The 13,293-nt window shown below is 44.0% G+C and overlaps 1 protein-coding gene across 1 annotated transcript in view; it reads left to right on the plus strand.

Moving 5' to 3' along the window:
* Nucleotides 1-12,844: 12,844 nt before the first annotated feature.
* CPB1 (carboxypeptidase B1) overlaps nucleotides 12,845-13,293 on the plus strand; it is a 38,766-nt gene continuing 38,317 nt past the window's right edge. The window contains exons 1-2 of the mRNA XM_036243439.1: nucleotides 12,845-12,915; nucleotides 13,028-13,103. Coding sequence (XP_036099332.1) covers nucleotides 12,845-12,915; nucleotides 13,028-13,103 — 147 coding nt within the window. The remainder of the gene's footprint in view (nucleotides 12,916-13,027; nucleotides 13,104-13,293) is intronic.

A 13,293-nucleotide genomic window follows, 5' to 3' on the forward strand; every position in this document is an offset into this window, starting at 1 on the left:
CAATCTCTGCTGGTTTTTATAGTGAGAAGTTATGGGAACTTCTTTTCTTGTCATTGGAACCCTGAGTGGGAGGGTCTGGTGTAGGGTAACCCCTTGTTCCTCAGGGGGGACCTCCACATTCTAGATATTCCTCCAGATTCTTATCCACCACACGTAGGTATGGGACCAGCCTGTTCCATGTCCCTGTCCCTCCTACCAGTCTCAATGTGGCTTCTTGTTTACATCCTTAGTTGTAGGACTTCTGTTCAGCTAGAACCAGGTGGTTCTGAATGATGATTGTTCTGTAGTTTAGTTGTAATTTTGATGTGGTTGTGGCCATCTTCGCCAGTGAAGACCGTGTTCTAAGTCTTAATCTATCCCTACCAATGTATCAGAGATGTCCTGAGAAGTTGCTGTTAATGTCATAGTAACATTTCTCATCAGCACATTTTCAAATGCGTACTCTCAAAAAATGTTCAAATGTGGACTTGGTCTCTACCTTGTATAAGAAGTCAGAGCAAATTAAGGTGGAGGAAATTTTCCTACTTCTTTAACTTCTTTGATAAATGAATAAACTATCCTGTTCTGGACTTTGAAAACGTTTAAAATAAGTTACTTTTTAATTTGGGCTCCTTTAAGGATCAACCTAAATCCTAGTTTTCAAATGTGAAATATCCTTCCCTGTTCAAGGACAAGTAAGGCCATAGCTTTAAGGAATTAGATCGCTACATCACGTCATAGCGGACAGTCTGGAAATGACGAGTGGTAGGCTTTTGGATGGTATTAGCAGAGTAGCAGCTATAATGTATGTCATTTTTATTCCAGACAGGGAGACGGCATGTGGTTACTAGTGACAGCAAGTTGTACCAGTAAATTTGAACAAGCTTTGAGCTGCATTTCTCATATTCACATGCTCATTGGTGTTTTAATTTTTAGGTATATAACTCAATACAAAGTCTCCATACAGCCCCACATCACAAGAGACTTTCAAAGATGTCTATAGAACAACATTCTGTTCTTGAGACAAGTACTCATAGTTTGAATCATTCAAAATAAATCATTCAGTATCTACCCAAGAGCATGAAAACATACATCCACACAAGACTTGTATGTAAATATTCATGAGTGAAAACAATACAAAATGCTCATGAACTGGTGAATGGATAAACAAAATGCAGTCCCTCCAGACAACACTATACTATCAGTACTAAAAAAGAAGTGAACTACTCATAAATGCTGCAACGTGGATGGACCTCAAAAACATGCTAAGTGAAGTAAGCCAGTTATAAAAGATCTGGAATAATACAATATAATACCCCATTAATATCATGTGATAATAATATAACATTCCAGGTCATATAAATTATAATAAAAATGTATTTCTATAACAATATAATATTGCATTTAAATGAAATGTCCAGAAAACAATAATGTACAGAAATATAAAAGAGGTCAGTGATTATCTAGAACTGAGGATGGGAGCAGGGATTGACTACAAAGGGTCTGAGAGATATATTTGGGGTGATAGAAAGTTTCTAAAATTAGACTTTGGGGGTAGTTACACAGCTCTGTGAATTTACTTCCTTACTGGTTTCTTATCAACCCTTATTTAACATGATCTCTCTGTAGGATGCTTTCAGATGTTAGAGTTGATTCTGTAATGAATTGAGACTTCGGGGGATGCTGGGAGGAGTCAGGGTATGTCTGACCTTCACCCCTCTAAAGACCCAGACCATGACTTCCAACTGCCTACTGCCCATCTCCATTGAGTAACACATTGACCGTGCAGACGCATGTGCTGTCTTTCATCCAATCTAGATGGCCACCAATTATAAAACAAACCATTACTTTACATATCATTAATTGATTTGAAAGTCACCAATTGGACTATGATATGCTATTCTCTGTAAGAACCATAGCAAACGGAGACACATTAAAATGGGGGTGGGGGGACACTGTGCGTCGGGTTCAGCGAGGAGGAAGGTTCCTCAGCCGGGCTTCAGAAAGAAAGACACTTCAAGCAGCTGTCAGCTCGCGAGCAAAGGCACGGATGTCTGAAAGGGTCCGGTCCGTTTGGGCAGCTGTGGCATCTGGACAGACCAAAGCCAACCGGAAGCCGTCTGTTATCAGAAATATCTGAGCAATTAATCAGGCTTTCAACAACTCTCCGTAATCCCCGAGCGCTGAAACGTGCTCCACATCCACACTCAGACTCTGCAGCGCCGTTATCACTTCCAGAGACCAGCACCTTCGCTGCTTGAAACAGCCCTCTTTCCAGGCACCTGGTGAGCAGCTACAAACTTTGAAGAATTCTGTAACTCGGCAAATTATATTGAACTCAGAAATGAGCAAATTGCATTGGCTCTTTAAATTTCTAAATATAAAAGCAGTTCTCTTCAAAAATATATATCCTAAAGGTGAAAGAAAACAACACATGGAGACTGTCTCGCCCTTGCACAGATTTTTGCTAACAGTATGAGGCAGGCCACAGTCCAGACTTAGCTACGATCTATGGGAAAATGTCAAGGATAAGAAAAATTATTTTGGCCCGGTCAGTGTGGCTCAGTGGTTGACAATCGACCCCTGCACCAAGAGGTCGCCAGATGAATTCCCGGTCAGGGCACATGCCCAGGTTGTGGGCCAAATCCCCAGTGAGGGGCATGCAGGAGGCAGCCAATCAATGTTCTCTCTCATCAATGTTTCCATCTCTCTCTCCTTCTCCCTTCCTCTCTCTCTAGAATCAATACAGAAAAAAAATTTTTTTTAAAGTCATTTTAAATTTTTGAATTCAAATCAGTTGGAACCCAAAGACAGAAGATTAGCAAGCTGTGGTTTCTCTTCTTCACAGCACTTTGGGGAGGTAATATCAAAAACTGAAACTAAAAATAGAAATAAGTGGACAGCTCCCAGATGCCCCAGCCTGTCTTCCCCTGGAAAGGGCAGAGGGGATCCAGCCCAAGAAAGATGAGGAAGAAGAAGAGCCCCTCAGGCCGCCTCCTGCAGGCCCCGCCCCTGCAGGCCCCGCCTCCTACTGACCCCACCTCCTGCAGGTCCCGCCCCTGCATGCCCCGCCCCCTACAGGCCCCGCCTCCTACAGACCCCACCTCCTGCAGGTCCCGCCTCCTGCAGTCCTCCCCCCCCAGGCCACCCCCTGCGGGCCCCGCCTCCAGGCCAGCAGGATGCACAGGACCTCAGTCTCCCTGGGGGGCAGGAAGCACCAGCAGGTGCCCAGAAGGCACAAACGCCGAGGACCTTGACAGGAGTTAGGTCACCTCTAGTCAGGAACAGCCTCCCACTCAGTAATTGCTGCCCTCTTTGTTTTTTGGTTTTGTTTTGTTTTTTTATCGTATCTTAGGACACTTCTCCATTTTTTGTTCAGATAGAGTGGGACGGGGAGAGAGCGAGAGAGACATCGACGTGAAGGGACACATCGAGTGGCCGCCACCCGCACGACCAACCAGGGCCGGGGACAAACTGCAACCGAGTACATGCGCCCTTAGCGGGAACCGAACCGGACCTCTCTAGACCGCTGGCCGACGCTCTAACCGCTGAGCCAAACCAGCCAGGGCGATCGCTGCCCTCTCTGCAGGCAACTGCCGATGCGTCCCACCTTGTCGCCTCTCAGTTCCACTGGTGGCCACGCTTCAGGCCCCTCCCGCCTCACGAGCTCAGCTGCTGCCTGGCGCCGGCTCCCTGCTCTGCACGGTCCCAGAGAACCGAACCGCCTATGGGGCGGCGTGGGCCTCGGGTATCAGGTGCCTCGTCGGGGCTGATGTTGTCTTGGGATTTAAGCTTTGATAGGTTCCCAGTGATGCCGGGGGAGCCATCGAAAACCATGACGAATGTCTAAGTGAAACATACTGCATGGACACCTTTCCTGATTCTCCTCTCCAGCCGTGTCCGGGGTGTACCCTAAGCTGGGTTTGGAAGCTAGCTACTCTGTCAGTGGACCAGTGGTGCTCAGCAGGAGACCTTTCGCCCCAGGGGACACTTGGCAGTGTCTACAGGCACTTTTGGTTATCACAGCACAGACGGGGCAAGGTGTCTGATTGGCAGAGTCCACCGGTGCTGCTAGTCACCTTACAACACACAGGATGGCCCCCAGACAAGAACTGTCCAGCCCACAGTGTCCATAGTGTTAAGACTGAGAAATCCGCTGTAGTCTAACACAACGTCACTAATTCCATGGCTACCCTCGCGTTTCTCACTCGTCGTATATCTCGGCGGATGTCACAGTGCCTGCCCTCACAGGCTTCCCAGCCGGAACATGACCCTGTTCTGCAGAGCTGCCTTGAGATCCATGTGCAGAAAGTACCAGCACCGGAGAAGATCACGAACGGCAAAGCCACTGCTAAAATACGTGAGAGCTATTCATCTGTATAAATCGTTAACAAATCACTTCCTAAGTGCGTGAAAGAGCAAAGTCACTAATGGTCTCTATGCATTATTTTCACTTATGAATCTGTTCTCCGCATTGTTTCTTAGTCCCATTAAAGCCGGATCCGGCCCAGCCGGTGTGGCTTAGTGGTTGAGCATCGACCCTGCACCGAGAGGTCACTGGTTCGATTCCCGGTCAGGGCACATGCCCAGGTTGTGGGCCTGATCCCCAGTGGGAGGCACGCAGGAGGCGGCCAATCGATGTTCTCTCTCATCGATGTTTCTATCTCTCTACTCGCCCCGCCCCCCCATATCAATAAAGAAAAAATTGTTTTTTCAAAAATAAATAAATAAATCCTTAGCTGTGTTAAACCTGGTACCCAGCCACCTTAACCAGGAGGGGTGTGCGGAGTCCTCTTTCCTATTAGAAGGTCTGTGCCTCACACCCGACCCCACGTGGCCGGACTGCAGGTTCTTGGGGTGACTGGCGTCCATTATGATGTCCCTACAATGCAGCATTGATTTCTATGAACATTTTGTTTGTTGGACGAAGCGCTACATAGTGACATAAGCCAATGAGCGGTTTAAAATGGGTAGGAGTCAGAGCGCGAAAAAGACGACGACCGCGAACAAAGAGAGAGTTCTGGGTTTTCATTTTCGTTCCTTTTTTTTTATCATCAAGGCTTATGCCAGAAATGCTGGGGATGATTGCTTCAGCTGCGTCCTTTGCTCTGCCATTGTCCACAGTGTGTGACTCGGTCGGGTATCTCTCCCGATCAACTGTCAGCCCGCCAGTCACGATGTGCCATCAAACCAAACTTTTACCAACTGCTACCCTTATGCCCATTGGACTTGAACCAGCTACTCTTCCCCACATTTTATACTCTGAACTAAATTGTGTGTGAAAATTACCTTTTATTGACTTTAGTGAGAGCCTTATACCAACAACTGAGGGCAGATTTCAACTGTCCACTGCCAACACAACCCTCTGCCCCATCTGTTGGATGCACGTATCATTAAGACTTTTATGAGGCTCCGAAAGAGAGAGCTCATTTTATGGTGTTCGCTAAACATCTACAGAAGTCTCTGAAAAGCAGCCCTTACCAGTCCTGGTAACCCTTGCATCTGAGCAAATGCTGCTAAAGAACCAGACTGACCACAGACATTGAGAAATAAAAATGCCTCTGAGTGATAGCCCCAACACGAAATTTCATACTTTACATTAAACGGCTCAAAGAAAATAGGCCTAGTGTCCCTTTGAAAACAGAAACTTTTAAAAGTTTAAGTTTTAAAAGAAGAATAAGAAAGTTTCTTCAGAAACATATTAAAAAAAAAAAACCACTGTGAAGTAAAAACATATACCATCAGAAGAAATCAAGAACTTTCCTGGAAATGGAAAAGTTGTAAAACACTTAACCATGAGGGGCCCAGGGAGAAGTAATGATCTTTTACCAGAAGAAGATAATAAAATCATGGACACCTAATATGGCTTTTTACGGTTCTGCTGACAATTATGCATTAGACAATTTACCCCTTGTGGATGAGCCCCTAAAGCCTGCTGAGATGTTGCACTTGGAGAATCAAGTACATGCTGTTTTTTCTTCTGTTGTGGTTTATTTTTATTAAAACAAAAACGTACAACCACCAAAAAAATAAATCACTTTTGCTGAATTTTACTTTTTCCGAGAAGACCAACAGCACGGATGAACATTTGTCCAATGTCTGTTGTAAGTCCGACGATAAAAGACCATGCTTGCCTCATGCATGCCCAGTCACCATCCTATGGGCTGGGAGTCACAAAATCAAGGCAGCAGATGGCGTGCCTGAATTTAATTTGCTATTTGATGTCTCCTTGTGTCAATAGTCTGAAATGCAGATACCGAATGTTTGTCTAACACTGTCAGAAAATGCAAAACCGTGATATGAGCAACTTCATCATGGAATCTGATGCTAGTTCATTAGCGTTGCGGATGAAAACTGTAGCCCAGTTGAGAAGCACTTTGTGTAGACAGGAGGGACATGTCCCTGTGTGTCAGGGATGGCATTCTGTGCAGTTTGAAGTCACTAACCATGGCAGTGAGCCGCACCAGAGACCATCAACAGGAAGCTGGGCCCTCGATCCTGCTGGTCTAACGTGAAATCAAGGGGGGATTTCCGTGCGTTCCGGCCTCACCTCCCAGTGCCCCCTGAGAAAACCGCTGTTGTTTTCCACTGACAACGTGATCACCTTCCCTCGTGGGTTCTCCTCTTGAAGTTGTGCTACTGTCTTTGAGTGTCCTCCGGCATGTAGACATCAGACCAGTGTTCGAGCCCACCACACTCTACAATGAAAACTCCTCGAATCCTGTGTTACTGCTTCCGGCAGCTGTCGGAGTACTTCCTGCTGACATCACGACCCACGGACTTGCCCCCAGTCAGATGCATGTTGCAGAGCAGCATGTGGTGCTGCCAAATTAGGTCGTTAACCGTGAAGCGAGCTCAACCCTCCTTGCATTGGGAGACCAAAATTCGGTGGTAGAAGGAAAGCAAACAAAGATCCCGGGCTCTTTCTTTAAATCTCAATCGAGGTGTCAATTTAGCTATTTAATTCTGAGTTCTTCGGAAGAATTTCATTATTTAAAAATATCATGATATAATACCTAGTCCTCCAAAGGAACTGTGTTCCAACATTAAAACATACACTCTTAATAGGTAAAGATCAAAGTGCTAATATCCATCCTATTGATCATCTTTGTCAGCACTCAAATGTCGACTTTTACAAAGGACTCCAGGTTTTCTTCCCGTTGCTGTCAAGTGTCAACCAGAGGGTTGTCATAGGGCTAGCCTATAAAATTCCTCATAGTGATATAAGAGAGAGAGACACAAGCACCTTGATGACTTAGAATCGGGAACAGGAAACGCCCACCTGGGGGTGGGACCAGACTGCCACGTGGCAAGTTCAGCTGCATTACCAGTGTACCTGGAGATTGTCCTTCCAAACAGATTTTAAGAATAATCTGAAATGGAATTGGAGCCATAAAGACCTTTTAAAGATTCTTATCTGGTAAAGAGTAAACAGGTTGTCAGAATATATTGACATTTTCTCTTTTAAATTGATACTATGCTTTTATTTCTCTACCCCGATGACATTTATATTATTAACATTTATTTATGAAAATGCTGCCCTTTCCTCAAAAGGTTTTAAGGAGCTTTAATGTTTTGTTACTCATTTTAATAATAAAAATAGTTTCCCATTGCTTTAGAACCTGGAATGAAATGAATATGTCTCATAGATAAAGTAAAGGCATTAATATGGAAATATAATGTGTAATTTATTCATATAGTAATTCAAAATACCTGGGAATTTTTTTTTTAATATCCATCATCTTATATACAAATCAAAGATTAAAATATTGCCCAGACATTGTGGCTCAGTGGTTGAGCGTCGACCCTACACCAAGAGGTCACCAGTTCCATTCCCGGTCAGGACACCTGCCCAGGTTGTGGGCCTGATCCCCAGTGGGGGGCGTGCAGGAGGCAGCCAGTCAATGTTCTCTCTCATCGATGTTTCTATCTCTCTCTCCCTCTCCCTTCCTCTCTCTCTAAAATCAATACAGAAAAAAAATTTTAAAGATATAATTTTTTAAAAGATCAAAATATTAAGACGGTCTACAAGAATTAACGAAGATAAGTGTAGGTACAAAAACAGGTTGATTTATCTGGCACCATTCCAATTTACCTCCCCATGCCTTTGGCCTGATTAATTGCCCTCAGCAAGGAGCTGGAGCCTAGTTATGCTGTTTTCTTAATTCCTGTTGATGGAGTGTTGATACAAGGCTGAAAAAAGAACCTACTGCCTTCTAACTAACCCATTCTTCATTAGCTAATCAATCATAACTTGTCCATTTTAATTATCTCCCAAATTCCAAATACAGATATGCTTGCAGTTTCCAAATATTTGCATGATTAAAGATGTTTTTCTTGTTTCAATAAGGAACCTCAAATTGATGAGTCAGGTGGTAAGATTTATGGGAGGAAATTGTTCTATTTATCTCCCAGCTTTCAAAAAATACTGGTCTGCAGTTCTTAACAAACAACATTCCCACCAGAGATTTGCAGACTATGCCCATTAATGATGATGATCATATGTATGTATGTGTGTGTGTATATATATATATTTATCCCAACATCAGTGGATGCCAAAGAGAAAAGCCAGCCAAGAAAATATTTACTAGCCTCCCTCTTCATATCCATGAAAAGGCAGTTTAATAGAATATTGAATATACTTACACTAAGCTAACAGGCTATTGGTGCACCTGGATAACATTTTCTGGTTGCTTTTGCCCTTCTTGCAGCAATACCAGTAAATTGGGTCATCAATCAGTTACCCCCATCAGGGTACAGAGAAACTGGATGCTCCACAAACAACTGGACAGTTCAGTTAGGATAAGGGTGTGAGCAGTACTTTCACCGAGTTGACGGAACCATTAGCTAACTCGATGGGTTGCAACAAAAACAAAAGCTAACTCTTTTCAGGAATATCGCCCCATTGAGGAGCTTTGCTCTCCTATCACCTAAAACCCTCTGTGGTGTTCAGCAGCAGAACTGAAGCAACAGTGTTCCCCTTCCATAGGAAATGGTCTAGCAATTACTGGCCACGCAGGATCTCTGAGAGAATAATTGTTCTATAAAGTTTTCCTATTCAATAGCCAATAGACACAAATAACGCGTACAGAGCACTTGAACGCCCCCAAGGCCTCAGAACGGTTGCCCTGGGTTAACAGAAATTACACGCTCCCTGATTTCTCCCCCTTCGTTCGCCCCCTGTTGACTCCTACCGTATCAGTTTGAGTTCACATTCAAGTCGAGAAAATGGCTGGCCCAGAATCATCAATCTGCCCAGTTGTTAAACCCACACTTTGAAACAAAAAAGAAACATGTCAAGAAAACCACTCCCTGAATATCTGAGCTCACTCACGGCCTGCCTGCCACAGCAGGGCGTGCAAGCAGGAAACCAAGCCCTATTTTTCTCTGAATACCCCATCACCCTTAACCCAGTGACCTTAACACTGACGTCACAGTAAACTCTTCGGCCTTGAACAAAACACATCAAGAATCCAAAGGGCCAGACGTTTAATGTAATGTGATTCCAGTTGTGAACTCAGTCTAGTTTTCCAAAATGAATTCCCAGAAACAAGGGGCCGAAGTGATGCTTCTGAAGAAAATGTCCCACAGCCAAACACCTAGGAGTGTGGCAATGGTCCCAAGTCTTCTCATTTTACCTGGACTTCACTAACCTGGCGCACTCCTGTGAATTATGTTGGCGAAATGCTGTGTCATAGTCTCTTCTTTAAGATTTGCAGAATTCATTGAAGATTCTCAAAAGCCCTACCTGAAAAGACCTTGTCTGTTTCAGTCTAAAGCAAAACACTGGACCTCAGAACACTTTCCTATTGAACACCATGGAATGTGTTTGGAACTGCTCTGCAGAAACTGAGGCATCTCACAGGATGAATTACATCACGGGGTGGTCTACAGACTCTCCCAAATCTCACACTGTTACAGTAAACACAAACAGACGCACAGGTGCCTCTTGGCTTATTAATTGTCAAAGATTTGCATTAAAAAAGAACAATTTAAATATTTAGATATTAGATGGGGAGCAGAAATTTCAATATCTATAAAGAAATTATTGCAACTAACAAAAACAAATTTTAATTTTTATTCCTTTATTTATTTTAAAGAGAGAGGAAGGGAGAGAGAGAAACATCAATGAGAGAGAACATCCATTGGCCGCTCCTACATGCCCCCCACTGGGGATTGGACCCACAACCTGGGCATGTGTCCTGACCAGGAATTGAACCGATGACCTCTTAGTGCATGGGTCAATGCTCAACCACTGAGCCACACCTGCTGGACACAAAAACAAATTTTAATTACTAACTGAAAACCCTAATTGTCCTCCAGTTGGATTCAAAAGGCATCAGTTGAAATAAACACTCTAGTATATTAACAGTTCCAAGTATCACACCACAAGTCACCCACAGATGATTATGTGCTCCTTCAGTATATATTTGTCATTCTTTTTAGCCATCAAGATCTGAACCCCTTCCCTAAGTCTGAAGAATGTTCTAGCCCAAGAGCCATCGGAGGCAAAGACTCTGCCCACTGTGGAAGTTAAGAGTCAGACTCCCACGCTCCCAGCCTCTCTTGCAGCTAGGGCACTGGCTGAGGGCTCTGACTTTGACAGGGAGCCGGTGACAAACACAAGTGAGGACTGTTAAAGACCCATCCTGGGAAAGGTGGCAAGGACAGCAGTACTGGCTGTGCTGGGTATTTTGTGTAGGGCTTATGCCAAGGGTCTAGGGTTTGTCCAATGACTGAGGCCTGACCGTCAGTACATCTCACCATCCTGACCACAGAAGAGCTCACAATACAGAGAGACACACATGTCAACTCAGTCCACTGAGAGTCGGTCAGAAAACTTGGGATAGAATTTGGGGGAAGAAGAAACTATCTTTCCAATACGATTGCCAATCCAGTAGGATGCAAAACTGCACAGAAAAGAGAGACCCAGACTTAACAAACACCGTCAACTGAACTTGTGAGCCAGCTCTATTGCTGAACTTACAGAAACATAAATGATCAATGAGTTCTTTCTTTCGTTTAGCTGGTTGTGACCAGGGTTGTTATCCATGATAGACTTGCCCTAGATTCCCTCCTTGCAGGCCATGGCGAAGTTTATGCAATAGCTAATAGATCCTGTTGCCTCAGGTGAAGAGGAATAGTCAATTCTGAAATTTAAGAATAAGTTACCTGGCTTTCTAAAGCAGACACTGATGGTTTATGGAATTTGTTCAGCTTGTTGGGTCTAGTACCCCGGGGAGTCCTGGCTGAGGTCAATGGTACAAATTGATTTTATCATGCTGCTTGAAGTCCTGTTGATAGTCATCTTAATTAAGTGCCACATTAGACAAATTGAAAGGATTTGGTCCCAGCCCCTGTCAGTCAGATGAATCAGAGTGACCAAGAGAGGAGCATACTCTTGGGAAAATTGACCAGAAGTCAAGCGTATAGAGAAAGGGGTAGGTATTATTGAGAGACAATTCTCCGAGGAGTCCTCTGTTTCTGCATGTCTCAGGACAGCTTTTATTCTGAACTATCTCTTCAAAGATGTTTGTGCAACAAACAGCTTGGGAGATAGAAGTAGCAGCTGCCTGTGTAGGGAAACGAAGGTTCTGTTCCCACTCCAGGATGGCAACACGAACGTCTGTCTCCTCTGGAGCAAAGGTTTGCCAGATGTGTTAGCAGCGCCCATGAAATCGGGAGCTTCCTAAACTCGGTATACCTCACGTGGGACACAGACCTGGTACCAAGTATCCCTGTGGGCCCAGCAGACATCATCCCACGTCTGGGCAGTAACAGGACTGATACAAAGATAAAGCTGATGCCACCCACTGTGCTACAGGTAATAAAGTCCTTGGGTTCTGACCCCGCAGTTTCTTCTCTTCTGACAGCATCTGTGAAACTCTGGCAGGATGACTTTTTATCCTGAAGACAGAATAAAATCTCAGACCCTTCACACTCTATTACAAAGACCCAGAGAAGCACACAAAGATAACATGTATGTGAGTTGAAAGATTCAATATCATAATGGTATCAGTTCTCCCCAAATTGCTCTATAGATTCAGTACAATCCCAATCAACATTCCAGCAAGATTTGCCCAGGCCGGCTTGGCTCAGCGGTTAGAGCGTCGGCCCACGGTCCAGAGAGACCCAGGTTCACTTCCTGCTAAGGGCATGTACCTCGGTTGCAGTTTGTCCCCGGCCCTGATTGGGGTTGTGTGGGTGGCAACCAGTCGATGTGTCCCTTTCACATCGATGTTTCTCTCTCTCTTCCTCCCTGTCTCCCTCTCGCGCTATCTGAAGATGAATGCAAAAAGTGTCCTTGGGTGAGGATAAAAAAAAAATTCCAGCAGAATTTTTCATAGAAATTGACCAATTTTTATATATACATATATACATATACATATATATATTTAAATGTAAAGTACTTTGAATAGCCAAAACAATCTAAAGGAACAAAGCTAAAGGACTTACATACTATATTACCTTAAGACTTACTATGTAGTATAATAACCAAGACATTGTGATAATTGTATAAAATTAGACAAATAATAAAAAGTCTGTAGGATTTGTTATATGCGATTGTCAATTCAACATTTAAAAAGAGACTACACAATAGATTTTATGTAAGACTCATTACCTGCAGGCTGTTCAAGGTGTGACATCCGAATTACACAGGTTGAAGCTGAGAGTGTTTGTTCTGTGCCCACAGGTGTGGGGAGAGATTTCCTCCCAGGCTTTGCACAGCCAGCACGGCAGCCACGCCAGGAAAAACATTAATCAGCATATGATAGTGCCTATCTGCAATCAGAAGGAAAAAAGCAAAGAACACCCTGGATTATAAAAGCAGGCGAAACATACCCAAAAAACCTAGTCAGGCACCATGTTGGCCTTCTTGCTTCTCGTTGCTGCAGCCTTAGCCTCTGCTCACCATTCCGGTGAGCACTTCGAAGGGTAAGTAAATGACTCCTTAAATGAGCCAGTCTTTCTTCCTTGCTGGCCCCAACATTTGAATGCATTACCCAGTTTAAAATTGTACCTCCTCCTTCTGCTATCTCGCCCTTAGCGAGAAGGTGTTCCGCGTCACTGTTGAAGATGAAGATCACATCAACTTGCTCCATGAGTTGGCCAGCATCAGCCAGGTAAATAGCAATTCTGCACCATAGTTTTGCTTCACAGTCACCCTAAAAGCTTAGCCTGCACTGTGATTCCATCAAAGGAAGGATGACATAAAATATTAACTATAGCATTTTTATAGCAAGAAATTTAAACTTGAAAAACATTTAATGCCACCTACCTCTTTTTTCTACCTAAATTCGATGGCATAAGCCC

This window comes from Molossus molossus, unplaced genomic scaffold (assembly GCF_014108415.1).
Source record: "Molossus molossus isolate mMolMol1 unplaced genomic scaffold, mMolMol1.p scaffold_m16_p_5, whole genome shotgun sequence".
NCBI lineage: Eukaryota > Metazoa > Chordata > Mammalia > Chiroptera > Molossidae > Molossus > Molossus molossus.